Source organism: Macrotis lagotis, chromosome 7 (genome assembly GCF_037893015.1).
Source record: "Macrotis lagotis isolate mMagLag1 chromosome 7, bilby.v1.9.chrom.fasta, whole genome shotgun sequence".
In the NCBI taxonomy this organism is placed as follows: domain Eukaryota; kingdom Metazoa; phylum Chordata; class Mammalia; order Peramelemorphia; family Peramelidae; genus Macrotis; species Macrotis lagotis.
The window spans coordinates 117111431-117132775 of record NC_133664.1 but is presented as its reverse complement, the minus strand read 5'-3'; the positions used below and the strand labels follow the sequence as shown (position 1 = coordinate 117132775).

Sequence of the window (21345 nt, the reverse complement as noted above, 5' to 3'; positions counted from 1 at the left end):
GGAAATATATATGAAAATATTATATTTAAAAGTTCAGTATGAAAAAAAAGCTTAATATTCTCTATATTGCTCCAGAATTTCCTTGTTTCACCTTTATGCCATAGACCTCATTCAATTAACATTTGTTGTTTCACTTTTACTTGGAGTGGTAGGCAGGATTTAGATGGGAATAAAAAAATCAGCTACTAGATGAAATTCAGAGTTTGGGTTTGACACAGCATTAATGGAAAAAAAAAAGAAACTGAGACGCTATCATGAGTGATATATTGATTTTTTTAAAAGCAAGAGAACCTAAGAGTTACGAGTTACAGTGATGATAATGAACAAGTTAAGAAAAACTGAATCAATGGAAGAGAAAAAAGAAGAGGACATGGTAAACAAATGAATTTCAGAATTCTGGATCATAAAGTTAGACATGCTGAAATAAAAAGTATGACCAGTTATAGAGATGGATGTGGTAAACTGAAGATGAATTATGTAAGTCACCAATGAAAGTGGAAAAGATAATAATTAACTCTTTTCCTAATTCTACAAATATAATGAGTCTGAAATTGAATTTATAGCTGATGGTTTGAATGATGAGAAGACATTTGAGAGTCGTATTCAAAATATGGAATTTTACAATTTGTAGCTAAAAGGTTTAAATTTGGTCTGAATGGAACCTCTAAATGGTCAATCTCATCATCAATTGCCAATGAAAATAATCCATCTAATGTATTCATAATATTACAAAAAATCATAAATTATCATTGCTGATCACACCAGTATTTCCTTTAAAAAAAGAGTTTTGTATTGTCTCAGTAAATCAGATTCTGCCTAGAGCTATGTAGCTTACCTCAAATTATTTCAGAATCATCTAAAATGACTCATTTTTCTATTAAAATGATGAATGAGCTAAATGAGGTATGTAATAAATAGTTCAAGTTTGTAAACAAATTTCTCCTCTCTGGAGAGTGGAAGCCTTAATTCATTTGGTAATTCTGTCCAATGACATTTTCAAGAGAAGTCATCCTGAAAATATTCTTAGTCAAGAAAAGAACTCAGTATCATGTTTGCAGGAAATAGTGAAAATATTCAGTGAATAGAGCAGTTTTGAGATGTGTAAAAATAAAAGTTCAAAAAAAGAATAAACTTCAGAAACAACAACCAGGAATTATACAAAAAGAATATAATTCAGTAATATTTTGAGGATTATGTTTAAGCAATTAAACAAAGGATATGGCCAAAAACCAAAAAACCCCAACCCAATCAATCCCACTTTATATACAACAATAACTAATTATATTCACAATTGTTTCAAAATTGAATGCCCAAAAATCAAGAAAGAAGCAATGTGAATCCTTGAAGGATAAACATTAGTGCTAATCAATTTACTATTGAATTCCTAGAAACCCCATATCTTATTTACACATTGTAAAAGAAATATCACAACAAAAATTACTATAAAATAGGAGTAGCTACTTGGCACAACGGACAGAACACCAGCCCTGGAAAACCTGAGTACAAATGTGGCCTCAGACATTGAACTTATTAACTATGTGATCTTGGAAGAGTCACTTAACCCCAACTTCCTCTTCAAAAAAAAAGTGACAACTGCCATACTTTGATTTTTCTACTAAGAAAACATGCAAATCTTACTGTGAAAAAAAGCAAAACTCATTCCACAAGTGCTCCAATCATAAATACAGGACTCTATGCAACATTTATCTTTGTTTTCTACAGACTGATGATTCCAATAAGGGGAAGGGAATGGAATAAGAATTTTGAGATATTATTGACGATGTACTGGGTTAAGCTTGTTTACAAATATTATTTCATTTGATTCTCATGATAACCCTGCAAGGTAAATTCAATTACTATTTGCTCAGTTAAGAAAACTGAGACAAAAGTTCAGTGAGTTTTCTAGTCACACAACTATTAATTGTTTTAGATTTAATTTGAACTCAGATCATCCGGACATCAAGCTCAGCATTATACTGATTCACCAGTTACTTCTGAGAATTTTGATGAACTTTTAACTTGTTACAGGCTAGAACAAATAGAGAACAATATTTCCTATCTCCCTTTTTAAAAAATTATTTATTTAAGGCAATGGAGTTAAGTGGCTTGCCCAATGCCACATAGCTAGGCAATTATTAAGTGTCTGAGGCTGGATTTAAACTCAGGTCCTCCTGACTCCAGGGCTGGTGCTCTATCCACTGTGCTACCTAGCTGCCCTCTTACCTTCTTAAGAAGCAAATATAACTATAATATCAGCAGACTACAACATCAACAAAATGCTTAAGGTTTTAAGGATAGTTCACTTTATCCGAGGTTATGAAGCAAGTATGTTAACAATAAAACCAAGTCATCTTGTATGTGCTGGGTACGATGTTAAGCACTTTAACAAACATTAATCTCTTTGCAATTTATCTGTACATTTAATTCAGTGTTCTTCATACCAAACTGATACATATAATAAACTAAGTGATAGAATTTCAATGAACTACTTATAGCAGAGTACCCATATATAAAAATCATTCAGCAAGACTTGGCATATGCCAACTGGATCAAAGGTAATTTTGGTGTCAAATTTTTTAAGTATATAAGAATGACAAAGATAACAACATGTGACTTGAAATGAGAAAGGAAAAGATTTTTTTTAGGCAGAAATTCAGAAACTGATTTATAAGAGTTGTATTCTTAAAAGTTTGTGTGAAAATATAATTTTTATAAATCAAGTCATATTTAATCCTCTTATGGAACTTATTATTTAAAGAAATTATCCTGTGAATAGATGGTTTAAAGTACTCACTATTTAGTCTTTTGTATGATTTTTGGACTTTCCTACAAGTTCCCATTAAAAGAAGTATATCTGAAACAAAGCTCTATTAAAAATGGTCCATATGGTTAGGAAAATATTCTTCCAATTCCTTGACATGTCAATGGATTCAAAATCTCTTATTTCATTCCCTTCCAGTGGTATAAACTGTCATTCACCCTTACCCATATCATTCTGTGTAATTCTGGACCCAGGATGACTCTCAAAGAAGAAATTAAAAAGTCCTCAGGAGAAGAGAACTGGGAGATAAACATTGTTCTTTTGATACTTATTTATGAAGCTTATAATCAAGTATTAAGGATGGTACCTTCCTTTTGAGGAAGATAAAAATATGGAAAAATAAAAAAGTTCTGCTGTATTTCAGCAAAAAATGAATGTAGAATCTTGACTTCCCTGGCTTCATCACCTACTACTACTACTACTACTACTACTACTACTACTACTACTACTACTACTACTACTATTACATTAACTCCTTCCCAACCTCTCTTAAAATTATTTCTTGTCTATCTTGTACAGAGCCTGCTATCTCCCCCATGAGACTGTGTTCCCCAAGGGCTGGAACTGTTTGCTGGTTTGGGGGGCTTCCCCCCCTTCTTTGTATGCCCAGCCCTTAGCACATTTCCTGGCACACAATAGGCACTCAACAGATACTAAGAAAAAACATTTTCTTCAACACTATAACAGATCGATTCAAGATCAAGTACTTACAATCTACTTTAAATACTATAGGATCAAGACTGAGGAAGAGAAAAAAATTAGTGACAACTCTAGTCTTTGTCAAAGGAACAGTGTACAGTTGGGCTATTGCTTATTACTAGAGAAGGGAAGGGACATGACAGAGGTTATTAATTATGTGAAGGGTTGTCAGGTCAAGGATTATCTACTTGCCCCAAAAGACAGAACAGACATTACACTGAAGGGGATGCCTATTCCATATTTGCTGACCAAGGAGATGATCAACTGACATAATATAGAGAAGTTTCATATGTGAGTAAAAAATTATTTTTATTGGATGACTTTTTTTTTAAGTTTTTTTTGCAAGGCAAACAGGGTTAAATGACTTGCCCAAGGCCACACAGCTAGGTAATTAAGTGTCTGAGTCCGGATTTGAACTGAGGTACTCCTGACTCCAGGGCCGGTGCTCTATACACTGCGCCACCTAGCCGCCCCTATTGGATGACGTTTGAAACATTTTCTAATATTAAGATTCTTCCAGAGGAACTTTTTGACACTCTACAAAGGCAAACTTTATACAGGCAACACTGTACTGAACTCAAAATAACTTTCTTCACTATCTGTTGTATATGTATTACTCAACAGTACACTAAAAATATCCCAAGTCTAAAAGAAAGTAGTCAGTTACCAACCCAATCACATAAAAGAAAGCATTTAAGAATGCACAAAATTTTTAAATTATTGTACCAAGATCATCTATTCTTCTGGTACTAAATATGCTATTACCCTGCCTCTGATCCATTTCAGAATATATTTCATTCAAGATCTCATCCTAGAGCTGTGGGCATTTCTGAAGATAATGTTATCATATGCAAATATATTAAAGGAATTTTATACATACATATATGTATGTGTGTGTGTATACAAACAAACAGACACACATACACACACACACACACATTAAAGAGGAAAATAAGTGGGGCTGATCTATGATTGATGATGGTAATGACAACCATGACATCAGGGAAGTGGTACCATGACAAGCACATGAATTTGAGTAAGGTGGTAGTGGGATTTGAGTCTACTTGAGTAAGGGGGTGATGGGCTAAGTCACCAGTCTTACTTTCTCTCCCAAAGCCATATTTGAACTTAGGTCCTCCTGACTCAGGGTTGATGCTCCATTCACTGGACCAGGAGATAATTGGTAGCAGCTGCCTCATATGATTGTCCTGAAAATAATCTAGCTACCCATAAAATATAACAGTAAGAACAAATTACATAGCCTGTTATTATTCTCCAAACTATCATTTTGGAAGTATCTTCTCTTAAATTTTAAAAACACCTTCAAGATTACAGGATTCCAGAACCTGTTTCTACTTCTATCACTAAATTCCAGCTTAAATTTGGGGAAGATAGGGGCGGCTAAGTGGTGCAATAGATAGAGCACCGGCCTTGGAGTCAGAAGTACCTGAGTTCAAATCCGGCCTCAGATATTTAATAATTACCTAGCCATGTGGCCTTGGGCAAGTCACTTAACCCCATTGCATTGAAAAATCTAAAAAACAAAAAATTTGGGGAAGACACTTTAAACTTAAAAGACTCAAGTATATCAATTATGAAAATTTCAAATATTTGCTGTTTAAATATTACTTTCATTTTTGATATTTAAAGAAAAGTGATACTTTTATAAAACCACATATATCACGCATACACACAAATATGTTTATCTCTATGGTGTGGGTGAATTTACATTTTTATGTGTGTATACATAAATTTTGCATTAGGTTAGGGAAATTTCAAAATTAATAAAAATTTCTCTAAAATATTACCAGAGATGGGGTGTTGGTATATAATGGATATTTTTTCAAAGTAATAAGTTATTTTCATCTATTTTCAACTTTTCCTTCTAATGTTTATAAATTTTCAAAGTGCAGGTATGTCTTTGTTTTTTTAAATATCTAAAAATGTAGAAAAATAAAATTAACTTAATATTTGGTATAATGAATGTTATAATTTCAAACAAAGATTTCCAAGATCAAAAACAAATACCAAGCGGATAGAGCACCGGCCCTGGAGTCAGGAGTACCTGAAATCAAATCCGACCTCAGACACTTAATAATTACCTAGTTATGTGGCCTTGGGCAAGCCACTTAACCCCACTGCCTTGCAAAAACCTAAAAAAAAAAAAAACCACAACCCCATAGTCTCACTGTGTTTATCTCCCGATCCCTCCCAAAATCAAGTACTAAAAAAAATGCTTAAAATATATTACTAAATAAAGAGAGATTCCATTCAAAATAAGTATAAATTGAAGAAAATATTTCAGGGTTAATTACCAAGACACATTCAAGATAAATAAATAAAACTACAAAATGCTTCTTAAAGAAATAAACACTTAAATGGATCAGTTTATCTAATTTACATGAATATTGCTTTCAAAGATGAAGAACATATTCTATCCACACGGTTCACATCCAATAAACTTGTGTCCACAACTCCCATAAACATCTGTTCAATGTGCTGGAGTTCCTCCTCACTCAGTTTCCTTGATTTTGCAAGGCTACCAGCAATTTATTACTACATGGAGAAATAAAAGAAAATTTGGATACTTTGAGAGATGGAAAGTATTCATAGTTTGGCTATATTAAAATAACAAATATGACAGTTCTCAAATTCATCTCTAACTTTAATGATATTGCAAACTGTCAAGGAATTACACTATATATAGAGAGAAAATATTAAAATTTACTGAGGAGGGGAGGAGATCTAGAATTTCAAGGAAAGAAATATTATCAGATCTCCAAAACTTCCTTCTCAACAGAAATTTCTGGAAAAATTGTAAAGAATTTTGACATTTACAAAAAAAGCCTTAAACAAGTAGCTACCATAATAAGTGTCAAATGGATAGACATTATAAGTTTTAAAAGACTGTATCATTTTTTAAACAACTCAATCAAGAAGTACTTATTAAGTACTTTCATGTGATAGGCAAAGAACTAGACTTTGGGAAAGCAAAATCAGGACATCACTATCTTCAGGAAGTCCCAGGAGACAGCAGAGAGAAAAGAAGGAGGAAGGGGAGATAAAATATGGTCAAATATAAGTAAATTCAAGAAATCTATAAAATAAAAACATAGTATTGGGGAAGTGTAGCACTAAGAACTAAGGGAATCAGTAAAGACTTATTGAAGATAGATCAATTTTAGCTAAGTCTTGAAGGGAAAAAAAGGAATCTCAAAAGACTATCAGATAGGGGAGAACATTAGGCATTAAGAAGAAGAATAGAATATAATACTTTTCAGAGCTATGGTCAAGTAAATCTGCTAAATTCTTGCTATGAACATTATACTATGCCCAGTGTTTTCTTTCTTATGTATTTCAACATAAAAACATCCCCTTCCTCCAGGATTCCAATCATTTCAGAATATCAGCTTCCTTACTTTCTACAAAATCATTAAAGTGAGGAAAGGATATATCAAATGCTATAGAAATAGAGACCTCCAACAATTGAACAAAAAATTGAAATGCTCCAAAATAACAAGATTATACAGTGCATACTATGCATCAGACATTATGCTAAGCACTTTACAATTACTACAGCATTTAATCTTCACAACAATGGGAAATAGGTGATATTATTAACCCCATTTTACAGAAAAGAAAAAAGGCAGAGATTAAAAGACTTGCCTAGGGTTATCCAGCTAGTAAGAGTCTCAGATTGAATTTGAACTCAGGTCTTCCTGACTCCGTGCCTGGTACTCCATCCACTATGCTGCCTAGCCACCTTATTAGTGATCTGGAGAATCCATGTCTCCTTTGAAGGAAAGTAACAAAAATTCTGAAATGAGGAACGGTTTTTTAATAATATAAACTGAGCATACTTTTAACAACCACCAAAAAAATAAAAAAGATGTAAAGATTATTTCAGGATATTTTTTAAGTTGTTCACTGCTTTTTCTGTCATGGGCAATTATGAATAAAGCTTTTCACTTTAGCTATGCAGATTCTAAAAATGTTCAATTAATTTTCACAAGAAAAAGAAAGACAATAGTTTTAATCTACTATAATTTGGTCTGAAGAAAAATGCATAGCCAAATATTTAGCAGAGCTTAGGAAAATTTATATTGTTACAATAACCTAGTGCCTTTCAATAAAATAAGAGGATGTCCAAGCAACTTGAAGATAACATATAACATGAAGATAACATGACAAAGAAAGAAATGTCAAGGCAAATGCGTTCTTACAAACTTAGTAGTTATGAACCTTTCAATTATTTTGCATTATCAGTAGCAGTTGACAGAAGTCCCTAAGAAGCATACTTTTAACAGCAATTTCCATTAAACAATTCCAGAGATGGAAATTATCAGCAAGATTCTTCATTAAAACAAACTTTCCTCCCCTTGATGCAATTCCCACTCAAAACCTTCTATGGTAGGTAGGGCTCATTAAAATGCTGAAGTAATGAAGGCTATATGGAGAAAGTGGGGAGGAGGCAAAGGCTACAAATTTTCCAGCCCTGAATTGACAGCTTCTTTATCAGAGAAAATTTTCATAAAGGGAAATTCTTATGTTAAGCTAGCTTATGAACCAGGAAAACAAGAAAACACTAACTTTGCCCTTCTAAGAATCATAATAGAGACAGCTGTTTCAACAGCTGTAGAAAGGGAAGCCTGGACACATATCTTAATAAGACAGCTATCCAAATGTCAACTGCTAGTGGGTGGAAGAAGAGATTTTTAAATCAGTTTTATTTCAGAAAAGCAACAACATCACAGAAATTTTTATAGCAACTACTGAAAGACAGTTTTCCTAATTACATAAATTGTGCAAAACCCAACCTTTACTTACAGGCTAGCTAAAAATGTGGCTATCATAATAGAAAAACACATCGAGGGATGGAGTACAGTATTAAAGGGGTGGGGGGACATTCTACTTACCCACAGCATAGAATTAAAGTGGAAACGGGGGGGGGGGGGGGGGGGGGGGGGGGGGGGCTATTAGTCAACCTTCAGGGCAATGCTAATCCTTCTTTGAATTGAGCCTTGTACTGGGAAGCTCTTGCCTATACCACAGGATTTCAGAGTGGTTCTATATTATTCCAAAAGTCAAAAAAGAAAAAGAGACATCCCACAAGTGTTCCTCCTGTGAATCAATAAAATGCCAATATTTTCTCACCACCCAATGCACCTTAATCTTAGACATAGGCCTTCCTTCTTCAGTCTGAAGTAACAACAGCAGTAACAGCCATGCTGATCAAATTTTACAAAGTACTTTATGGCTATATTCTCACAATTGATCTCGATAGTAATCTTGCAATTTATATAAAACAACTATTTTCCTATTTTTACAGATGAGAAAACTGAGGCAGGAAAGGATAGACAGGTGATGGACAGCAATGAACTGCTGTGATACAAAAGTATAGGCATTCTGTGTTAGCTTGGTTCTACACACAGCTTTTACTTTGTGGTTTCACCTCCTTCCAGTATCAGAGGGCCTCAAACTTGTAGATTCAAGAATTTACATTTCAATTAAGAGTCAATATGTTGTTGAAACTGACTAACACTGATATATCTTATTTATATAGTTGTTGTTTTTTCCAATTACATGCAAAGATATTTTCTAACTTTCTTCCTTTTGCAAGCTTTTGAGTTCCACATTTTTCTACCACTCTCCATTCTTTCTCCTTTCCCCTAATATAAAGAGACTGATTAGTTATTGGAAAAAAAAATAAAAAAATTTTTAAAGAGAGACACTGGTTAATAAATCAGAGCATCAGTTTACTAATGTAATATGAAACTAGACCCGACTTAAAACTTCGGACCAATCATCTCTAGTCACTAAAAAATATACCCTTACAAATAGGTAGATGCATATTTAGGAAACTAAATCACAGAAGAAATAATTGGAAAGTAACCAGATTAATTTAATAAATTGAAATTGGATATTCTTAAGGAAAATTTTTGTCGAGCTATTGTACTAAATGGTCCCTTGTCCCTCCAAAACAGGCTTTTAACATGTATCTGTGACCTTGGTTTTTCAAAAATATGCATTTTGATAATTAATTGAACTCAGTATAATTGGTTTATATTTCATTCTCATGTATTTCATTTGAAACATTTAAAACAGAAGAGTTTAAAGAAATCAATTAAAAATCTTTGTTCTAGGGGTAGCTAGGTGGCGCAGTGGATAGAGCACCAGCCCTTGGAGTCAGGAGTACCTGAGTTCAAATTTGGCCTCAGACACTTAACAATTACCCAGCTGTGTGGCTTTAGCAAACCACTTAAATCCCAATGCCTAGCAAAAACTTAAAAAAAAAATCATTGTTCTAAAGATATTTGTCTCTAAAGAATAGATCTAGGTCTTCAACATACCATGTCTTGCAGAATAAATAGTTCAAAATCTTTCAAACAATCAATAAAAATTATTTAACATAACAATCTCTGAGCAGTGCTAAACAAACGACTGACAGATTCTTCTCATTTCTCTCTTTTTTTGGCAGTAAGGTGAAACAACACCTTCGATTTTCAATTTCATTCCATTTTTTGTATGTGTAACAATATCCAAATTCATAGTTCACTTACTATTATATAGGACAAGAAGATAGCATTTCTAGTCTTCTAACATTTAAGAAGGCATCTTCATATATATATATATATGTTTTGTTTAATTAGCTTCAATGATGGCAATTCTTGAATTTAAAAGTTTATTTCTTTTCTTTACATTGTCCACAGATTTGGGAGTTAACCTTGCTTTGTGACCTACAGTCTTCTACCTAGATCAGCTGGGTCCATTCTGAAAAGGTTTTACTCGTTCCTAACTCTAATCCAGTAAACCCATTCCAACCCAGTAAACATAATCCATCACCTACTTTCTCCTTGAATTTAATTTCATCCCCATCAATTATTCCTCTACCCTCCAAAAAATCCCCTAAGACTTGCCTTCCACTATTGTTTTAAATATATATTTTTGTAGATCTGTGATTATAAAAGACTGCATGGATTGTCAGGTAGAAATGGATGCATATCTTCAAAGACTCTTCAGAGGCAAGCAGTATGTAAACTAAGCTTGAAGGAATTACAAAGATACAGGTAGATAGGGTGTAAAAGAACACTGTGATACTATTCAGACTATAGTATTAAACATCAGGCAAGTACTCTCCCTACCAAAAAAGGCTTAAAAATTCTTAGGCACATTTCTATGTGGATGGTCAAAAGGAATTCAGTTTTAGATCTTCCTCTTTCAAGAGCAATGACTACCCAATTTAGAATCAATCACTCTCAATAGAGTAAAATTTATTCTCATTATCACAAAAAGTAGAGAGGGAATTCAAGACTTCAGAACAAGTAAGGACTCAAATATCTTCAGAAAAAAACATATGGTCATCATCTTTTTTCCTATAAGGGAAGTAATATAAAGGAAAGCAACAGATATATTAAGACCCTTGTTAGAATATCATATAGAAAGAATTGTGATTTTAACTAGGTATGGTCAGATCAAATTTTTCCTAGTTTAAATTCAAAATAAAATGAAGTATTCAGGACACTTTGAAATAGGGTGATCTGAGAATGCATATGTCAAGTAGAAGTTCATTTTGGATAAGCAAAGGAACAAGACAATGAAAGTTTTAACAGGATGGATTATTTTTTCAGGTCTTTCAGACTCAAAGGGGAAAAGTAACTTTCCACTTCACTAGCGTTATCTGACTGACCTTGAGTAAAATATAAAAAAATCAGATGGTGCTGACTGAAACTGGGTGAATAGCTCTCTGGATGTGGACAGGTCCCTTTACCCATAAGGCAGTAAGAACAAGGAGAAATAAGGGGGACAGATTATTAATTCTTTCATCAATTTAAAAATACTTTTCAAAATTTTCATAACATGTAATTGGAAAAATAAAATATCAATTGCAGGAAAAAGAAAAAAAGAAATGACACTAAAAATTTTTTTTTCCCAAGGCCATCATTTCTAATTTTGTTTCCTGTGACAAAGTAATCTGATCTCTTAGAGCCAATCTGATCTGCACTTTATTCTCTCTCACTTCAAGTTCAGAAGTGACTTTTCAAATTCATGACTGATGCTCATGCTAGCCAGGAATAACACCAGATAGAGACACAAAGCAAGCTGTAGGTGACTGATTTTAGGTATAAATGAATTCAAGCGATCGGTAAAACAACAAATATACTTATTTTAGCAAGAAGAAGGTTTGTGGCATTTGGCCTAACCGAAAAATATGGCTTAATAGTTCCAACATGGGAATATACACCTTGAAGTAATTTGTTTAATCACAGAAAATTAGTTAAAAGACATGAAAATAAGGAAAATAAACATTGAAAACTTTCAAAGTTAGCAAATTCACATAAGATCTGCAATACTTACTAAATGCTTCACCTTAGACTTCTCCTCTTCACTTGATGCTCTCTCTCTAAGAATGGCTCTAGTTAACTGCTCATTGGCCCTCTCTCTTTCCAGAAGTTTATTGATATCCTCACGTGCCTGGATTTTTCCATGTTTTAATCTAGAAAGAAAGAAAAGGGATAATATATTTTCTTCTTTACTCAAATGTTAATTTCAACAGTTGGTAAGTTAGATTTGAAGCATTTAAGTAAATTCTAATCTTCTTTAGTAATAGTAATCATAACAATATTAAAAGTCATCAAATAATATAATATATTAGGGGGCGACTAGGTGGCACAGTGAATAGAGCACTGGCCTTGGAGTCAGGAGTACCTGGGTTCAAATCCAACCTCAGACACTTAATAATTACCTAGCCGTGTGGCCTTGGGCAAGCCACTTAACCCCATTGCCTTGAAAAAAATAATATATTAGGTTAAATATACTTCATATATTAAAAGTTCAATGATTTACTAAAATATTGAAATCAAATAAATAGGAAATGTTAATAGGAAAAGAGAATCATAGAGGGTTCTAGGTGTTCCTTTCTTATCCATCACTAAAAGATGATCATCTAAGCTGAAAAAATTAAGAACTGGTTCTCTAAATAAGAAAACTGATAATGGTTTAAGAACAGAAAACCAAATTGCCAGTGGTAATTGAATGCCATTGAAATTGGAAATAGAATTCACAAAAAAAACATGGGGGATTTTAAAACAATTTCATCCACTTAACAATTTCATCCACTTATATAATAAAGGCGATAAATGATATGGATTAATACCTGCAAAAAATAAAATACCCAAATTAATTGAAAAAATTTAGATAAAAAACAAATTATAAATTGAGTATTAAAGTAAAAAAGAAAACCTAAATAAGATGGATTTACAAGTGAACTCCAGCTTACAAAAATAAGGAATGAAAAGGTCCTTACTAATTCTTCCATACTGAAGTTCCCTCTGGGACAAATTTTAAAAAAAGCAAAACCATCCAAGGTAATGGAGTGACTATGCCTGATAATGTACATAATATTCTATCCAATTACTCCTCCATGTTTCTGCCAACTGGGAGACAGTTATGCAGATACATATGGTCCTGATAGATAAATCAGTAAGAAAAAAGAAAAAGAACTATGAACCAATATCCTGAATGAATACTGACACAAAAGAATTATATAAAATATTAGCAAGGAGGCTGTATCAGTATATTAACAAGATTATACAACATGAACAGGTTGGATTTGGAATAGAAATAGAGTAGATAAAATGTTATGAAAACAATAAATATAAAAATTCAGATCATCCCTTGAAGTGAAATTGTCTGAGTTAGGGAATGTAAGTTCTGAGGGTCTCAGCTTCCTCATGTATAAATATGGGAGTTGGACTAGATTATTTCTAAGTATTGTTCCAGTTCTTAAATCGATGAACTGATGCAGAGAGAAAATGAACAAAGAAAGCAATGTACTTAGTAACTACAACAATATAAATGATCTGTACCCTAAAACAAAAACTAGGCCTGCTTAATCAAAAACCTGTGAAGGTCCTGAGAAAAGATAATGAAACTTAACTCCTACCTGACAGCAGAAGTACAGGGGACAAGACAGATAGAATATTATATACAATGTCAAATATAGTCACTATTTAAGGTGTAAAATATGAAAATTAGCTCATACAAAGATAAAAAGTATTAAGGAATATGTGTATGTATGCATCTCTCTCCACTCACATACACATACACTAGCACATATATTACTTTTGTTATCAAATGAATATACTGAATGAACAGCCCTGTGATAATGATAATTTTACAGAGGCAACACCAGCAGTCAAGGAAAAGCACAAGAGAAAACAATTATTTTAATTGTTTGCCAACATCTTTCTCATGTTTCAGCATGTTTTGTTGGAGGGTTTTTTTAATGGCTATAGCATGCTTATGAAAAATAAGATGTGCTCAATCATCCTAATCTTATGCCATGTAGTTAGAGTACTAGGTCTCAATTTGGGAGACATGGAACCAAATTCCACTTTAGATACCAGCTGAGTAATTCTAAGCCAACCCTAGTTCAGGCAGGATCAGTGATTTATGTTCAGGATGAAAAGCAGTGAAACAAACCCATTCCTTACAATCAAAAAGAAAATTACTAAAAATGGAAGTTGCTCTCCTTCAAGTCTGCCTACATTTGCTAGGATATCACCATCAAATGAGGGGTGGCTAGATGGTGCAGTGGATAGAGCACTGGCCCTGGAGTCAGGAGTACCTGAGTTCAAATCCGGTCTCAGACACTTAATAATTACCTAGCTGTGAGGTCTTGGGCAAGCCACTTAACCCCATTGTCTTGCAAAAAAATAAAAAACAAAACAAAACAAAACATCAGGATATTGGGTCATCTCTTCTCTCCAAACTTTAAGAGAGGTCACAGCAATGGATAGGTTTCAATCTGCATCACTGGAGGAATATCAATATAAGCTAGATCTCATACATTTGAGCTTAGACAAGAAATAATATTTAGCTTACTATGCAGCCATATATCAAATACTTTTGTCCTGAATTTCTTTTAACTACTGAGTAAGATCCACCAAGTCATTCTCAGATACAATGATATCTGCACATTGATTATACCAGCATCAACTTTATAAGATATGAATTAGAAAGGCACAGATCTGAGAAATTATTATTGTTAACTACTGTTTCACAACTAAATAATGCTAAAATACTAAAATTCTAAAAGGAAAATTGATAATCGTTCCATTTCACAGAGAGGAATTTGGAGAGAATAAGAGGGAAACTGTTGCTCTAAGAGATGAGGTTATTGACTTAAATGATCTAAGATTAAGACAAGAAATGTATAGTTAAAAAAATAATTTCGTTAAAATTTTTTTTAAGGTTTTTGCAAGGCAAATGGGGTTAAGTGGCTTGCCCAAAGCCACACAACTAGGTAATTATTATGTCTGAGGCCGGATTTGAACTGAGGTACTCCTGACTCCAGGGCCAGTGCTCTATCCACTGTGCCACCTAGCTGCCCCTAAAAAATAAAAAAAAAATAAAAAAAAAAGAACTGTATAGTCAAATGCAACATTTTACTTGCACACAAGGTGGGAGTTCAGATTATCATGGAAACAGATGGTCAGTACAACCTTTCCAATGAACAGAGAAAACTGTATCTGTGGCAATAACTTTCTAGTTCCCTTATGGTACGGCTTTCTTTTACATTGCTGAAATAACCTGAATAAGTAGTACTAAATCAGGAGAGAAAGTACATGCTCATCTAATAAAATATAAGTTAGTTTAGGAACAGTTGATATGGAGCTTGCTGCCCAAACGAATTGTATCCCTCTCCACCAAAAAATGAATGCTAACTCGTGGGTCACTGTAAATGCTAATGACAAGTTTGGGGTTTTTGGGGGGGGGGGGGTAGGCTTGCCCAAGGCCACACAGCTAGGTAATTGTTAAGTGTCTGAGACCGAATTTGAACCCAGGTACTCTTGACTCCAGTGTCGGTGCTTTATCCACTGTGCCACCTAGCCGCCCCAATGACAAGTTTTAATCTGATGTGTTGTACTTTGCTGGAACAAATCCTGAACCAGCAATCAAAATACTGTTTGTTTATATTTTAAAACAGGAAAGCTGACACAACTATTAGACTATTAAAAATATTGACTGAACAAATGTACAACTTTCAACTTATATTACTCACTTCGGGAAATAAAAAGCAAGACTAAACATTTCTGTCCTAAAAGACATTCAAACATACTAAAGGAAATTTCTGTTAAGTAAATGATATTCAGAAGTATAGAAAAGTATAGTTACATTCTCAAAAAGCTTCACTCAAAAAGGAAGATGTAAAAAATTAAATGCATTAAGGAAAAAACTTTAAGCAAAGTAATAATAATGATACCTAGAAATCTGAAAGCAATAACAATCACCTACTAATATTATCAATAGAATACTTGTTTTCATCAATTCAATTCCTTATTTAAAATGTAATTCACCACTCAACATTAGCCTTGAAAGTGTTCTTATCTCCCATAAAAAGAACCATAAGATGTCTGAGACCACAGATTTAGAGCAGCAAGACCATAAGTCAATCAATTTTAATCCCCTCCTGTCCAGTTACAAGGATGAAAAAAGGCAAAAAAAGACCTTGAACCTTGGTTTCTTGATTCCAAATCCAAAGTTCTGTCCATTAACTGTACCATGATGAATGGTGCTTAATGTTAAGATTTAGACTAATAAATTAACATATTTTATTAGATGAGCAATTGCTTCCTATTCTGATTTAATACAACTTATTCATGTTATTTCAGCAATGTAAAAGAAAGTCATACCATAGGGAACTAGAAAGTCATTACCACAGATACAGTATAAACCAAGCCCTTGCCCCTGTCAAGTCATAGCATGGGGGGCCTATTGTTCATCCAAAGACTGACTGAAATTTTCTAGTTTATATGGCTTGAAGAGGTTATCCCCCAAGAATTCAAGGAGGCTTCCATTGTACATTTCTATAAAGGTAAAGGGAATAAGATTGTCCTGTGACAATAACAGGAGTGTTTCTTTTTTTTTAGTCACTGCTGGTAAGATTTTTGCCAGAGTCCTTCTCAATAGGCTAATTCTTCACCTGGAAGTTGGTCAACTCCCTGAGCCAGTGTGGCTTTTCAAGGAAAAGTCCTTTTGTTGCTTGCTGCTTATCAAATCCAGGAAAAATACCAGAACAGAGATCTTTATATAACATTTGCAGATCTGACCAAGGCCTTTGATATAATCAGTCATCACAGTTTATAGAAAATTGTATCAAAATTTGGTTGCCCAGAGAAGTTCATCAGTATTGTATATCAATTTCATGATGGCATGTTTGCCAGGGTTCCAGAACATGGACGATGCTCTCGAGATTTTCCAGTCACCAATGGTGTGAAAAAAAGATGTGTCCTTCTTCCCATGCTTTTTAGCGTGATGTTTTCAGCCATGTTATCAAATGCCTTCATTGAGGATGAACATGGCCTGAAGGTCAGCTACCACCCCGGTAGCAAATTTTTCAGTTTGAAAAGGCTACAAGCCAGGACCAAAGTGTAGGGAATGTTGGTACATGATCTTCTGTGCAGATGACTGGGTACTCAATGCAGCCTCTGAAGCTGAGATGCAAAGTTTGGATCGATTCTCTGCTGCTTGTGCTAATTTTGGTCTAACAATTAACACCAAGAAAATACAAGAGTTCTATCAACCAGTACCACAAGATTCATATGTGGAAACCAGACACTGAGGTCCTTTCTCAAGTTAAACTTTCAAATATTCCAACATTACTACAGACAGGGTAACTACAATGGGCTGGGTATGATGTTAGAATGTCAGATATACACTTGCCAAAAAGACTATTTTATGGAGAACTCACACAAGACAAGTGCTCACAAGGGGGTCAAAAAAAGCAATATCAGGACACCCTGAAGATTTCATTGAAAAACTTTAGAAATGATTGTACAGTTTGGAAGATACTGGCACAGGATGGACCAGCATGGCATGCCCTCATTAGGGAGGGTGCTGCACTCTAGAAGGAAGGCAGAATTGAACCAGGTCAAAGGAAACATGACCTATGTAAGTTTAGAGGAAGCACTCCAGGTGAATTAATTGTACCCATCCTGTAGTAGAGCACTCCGAGTTCAGGCTCATCAGCCAGAGTCAGACACACTGTAATTGGTCTTCTTTGAAAATAAAGAACAAGAACCAATGAATCAACCAACCTAAACCAACCTCCATTTCCTAATTTTTTTTCCCTTTATGTGTTCTCCTTCATGACTCATCCTTCATGATTTGTCTATTTATTTAATCATCAGTATTTTTTGATATCTTATGTAGAATCATCCTCATTCCCTTTACCAATTCCCGAGTTTCCAAAGTTATAAACTATTTTCAAATGCTTCTACTCCAGAATCAAAAAGCAATATACACTAGAAAGAAAACTTGGGAATCAATAGACTGCCCTGGAAACCAAGGAACTGTCACTCACAAAGCAATGGGCAAGTTGCTTAAAAAATGTTAAATACTGTTTCCTTATCATAAAACAGCCCACTTGACAGATTGTTTTGAGGATTAGAAGAAAGAAAGCATATTGGAAGCATTAAAATCTTAATAAAAAATAGAATGTAATACTATATTGAACTTTTCTCCTATTACCTGGTTCTTCATAAGAAGTAAACATAAAAATTCAGTAATTTAATATATGAAAATCCTGTCATAAAAGGTCTCAGTTCTTTCTATACCATTTAGTCTTTTGTTCCATTTTAATGGAATAATATACTCATAGCCCATTTCTCTCAAGGAGTAATATCCAATCAATCTCCCAGTGGAAAAAGGTTCTAGAATTTTCTTTATCCTATTCAATGTTATCTAAAGATAATGTCATTTAAATAAACATAGCCTAAGGATAATTACATTCAATATGTAACTTTTTGAATAGGAAAGTGTATTTCATAAAAACACACTTAAAATCTATTAAATAATATAAATGAGGGTGTAGACTTCCCTGTGATATCCTGCAACAAAATGTGTAACAACTATTTCAATTTAATACCAATATTTTCAGAAGGTAATGATTTGATTACTTAGTAGATAAATTGAGATTTCTAGCCAAAATAGCTCCTGGGAACAGCAAGGAAGACTGTCCAGGTGGCGCATATCTATTCCAACAATTCTGTCAAGTTCAGAAAAACAGACTATATAATATTCAAGAAATCCAATGTGAAACTTCAGCAAGTGACTTACTGTACTCCAGAATTGCATAAAAGATCACTGATAGAAATCAAGGCATCAAGAAAAGCCAGCTCTTAGCAAAGAGTAGCCTCCAAGGTAGTCTCTGGTCTAGATTCTTTCCTAGTGTGCTAGGGAAGTAAGAAAGAAGGATTGGCCCCAAAAAGCTCCAGGGAGGCTTGAAAAAGTAGAGGGGCAGAGAAAGAGCAGTAAAGAAACCCCTCAGACTACAACAGCCCAGACCTCAAATTTGTAAGGTCTCTAACTATGTCCTGAGATACAAAAGAGGACCATAAAGATTCAGCAATCTGAAGTTCCAAGATGGGGATGGGAAGGAAGCTAATAAGGCAAGGTAAAAGGAAGTGGGGGGGGGGAATCAAGCAGGGTCAACTACTCCCCCCAAAAGTAGAAGGATACAAATTGTCCCAGCATAAATTCTTAATTTAGTAACTAAAGACAGAAAAATGACCAAATTAAAAAAATATCAAAATCTGGATATTCCAATCCTCAAAAAGAAACAAACTCTGAAACAATTGAAGGCACTTTTTTAAAATAAATTTTCTACAAAAATTCATAAATAACTAGAAGAAATGAAGCAAAAGGTAAAAACTAAACTATAAGTTCTAGAGAAATGAAGACTATATAGCTTGAAAAGGAAAAAAATGATAAAAACCTGATGTCAGAATAGAACTTTACTGAACCCTAGAAGAGATCAAAAAAATCAATGGCTTCAGGGTACAATACAAGCAATATTACAACAAAATTTAAAAATTTAAAAAGTAATAAAAGAAAATGTAAGAACAAATGATAAATGACCTGGAACAATCACTGGACACCCTGAAAATAATCAATCAATAAAACAATAAAAAAATGAACAAATCTAAACATTAGAATTCAAGAAATCAAAACTGAAAATTGTCCAGAGTTGTAAGACCCAGAGGGCAAAGTCAAGATGGAAAAAACAAATTCACTAACTACCTCCTGAAAGGAGGCTCAGAAGGAAGTAGTTCAAGTATTAAAGAACTATAAATCAGGATCAAATAGGAGACAATCTTGGAATAGTCAAAAATATTCAAAAAAAAAGGTGGAAGTGGTAGTCTTACAACCAAGAATAACTTGCCCTACAAAGCTAAATAATAATACAGTAGAATAAGCACTTAAATGGAATTGATGCCTTTCACATATTTCTGATGAAAAGTGTAAGAACTCAACCTCCACTGCACATGCTCAAGGAGATCTAGCTGTTCTTGCTCATTAGTATAATGAGCAGGGCAGGGGAAATGTATAGGAACCAATACATCAATTAGATTTGTAATTGCAACCTATGATTGGCAGGGGGCAGAAACAAAGTCTTTCAAACTGCATAAAAGACGTTCTGTTTCTAGAATTTCTTGCCCCTCTCTACCACCATGAGGGAGGTATGCCATTTTGTTAAGATAACTTAACAAAAGAAAAAAAAAACATTTTAACCACAAAAAAAAATAGAGAAAAGGTAAGAATTCTAAAAAAAAACTCTAAAACTTACTGAAGCATCTCTAAATATGTTATATGTTAATGTAATGACTAACATTTTAATAAGGAGAGAATGAAACTTTTTGAAGATATTGAGGGTTAAGAAAAATATATTTGGGGAGGGGAGAATAGTTCCCATTTTGTATGTTTTAAGAGAGAATTATACCACTGTAAAAAAGAAGTAGGGATCTATTTTATTGTAGCTGTGAAAATGAACATGTAAATATTGCAGAGGAACCTCATACTCATCTGGGCAACTAAAGTAGTGAATCTTAAATGACTAAGTCTAATTAAAATCTAACCTCAGATACTATTACTAACCTTTGTCTGCTTCAGTTTCCTTAACTAAAAAATGGCAATAACAGTAAGCACTAAACTACCAGAAATTTTTGAAAGGATCAATTTTGAGAGGATCAAATAATCAATTTTTATTTCCTTCCCTTGCTTACACCCATCTGAAATGAACAAAAAAAGGGTTACACACACCCACAGCTTGGAGTAGAAATTCATCCAACTCAACAGAATTATTGGGGATTAGGGGTAGAGAGTGGGTGGAGGGTGAAGAAGAGAGTCAGAAACTTTCTGATATTGAAGAGAAGATGTATGGTTGAGGGGGACCTGGGAATAAGACAGGACATAATCTAAAGGCATGCCTTAGATTGCTTTTTAAATGATTTAACAAAATACGTTAGGAAATAATATTCCCATAAGATATTACAAAAAGAAAATTTCAGAGAATCTGGGTAGTATGAACTACAACAGTTTACACTAAAATGAACACAATCCTGAGAATAATAACAAACCAAAAATCAATGAAAAGAAAAACAACTTTGAAAGATTTAAGAATTCATAAATGACAGCACTGCAGAAGAATAACTATGATGAGGCACACCTGTCAATGCCTATAAGAAAAGTACAAAAATGTGCAGAAACAAAGAAAGGCTTATTTTCAGTTATGGTCACTAAGTAGATTGATTTTATTTAATTATTTTTATTAATTATATGATTTAATAGAAAACTTTCAAATGACATCACCATGGGTACAGGCTCTCATCATCTCTTGCCTGAAAAATTTTAATAGCCTTGTGCTTGGTCTCTCAGCCTCAAATTGCTATCAAATTAATCTCCCTAAGGCATAAGTCTGCAACATGGTTTACACACACACACACACACACACACACACACACACACACACACACAGACAAACA

The 21345-nt window shown here is 33.7% G+C and overlaps 1 protein-coding gene across 1 annotated transcript in view; it reads right to left on the bottom strand.

The window, feature by feature from the left end:
- CHCHD3 (coiled-coil-helix-coiled-coil-helix domain containing 3) overlaps positions 1-21345 on the bottom strand; it is a 352444-nt gene that overhangs the window by 212559 nt on the left and 118540 nt on the right. Inside the window, exon 4 of the mRNA XM_074193666.1 lies at positions 11876-12014. Within this exon, the coding sequence (XP_074049767.1) occupies positions 11876-12014 (139 nt within the window). The remainder of the gene's footprint in view (positions 1-11875; positions 12015-21345) is intronic.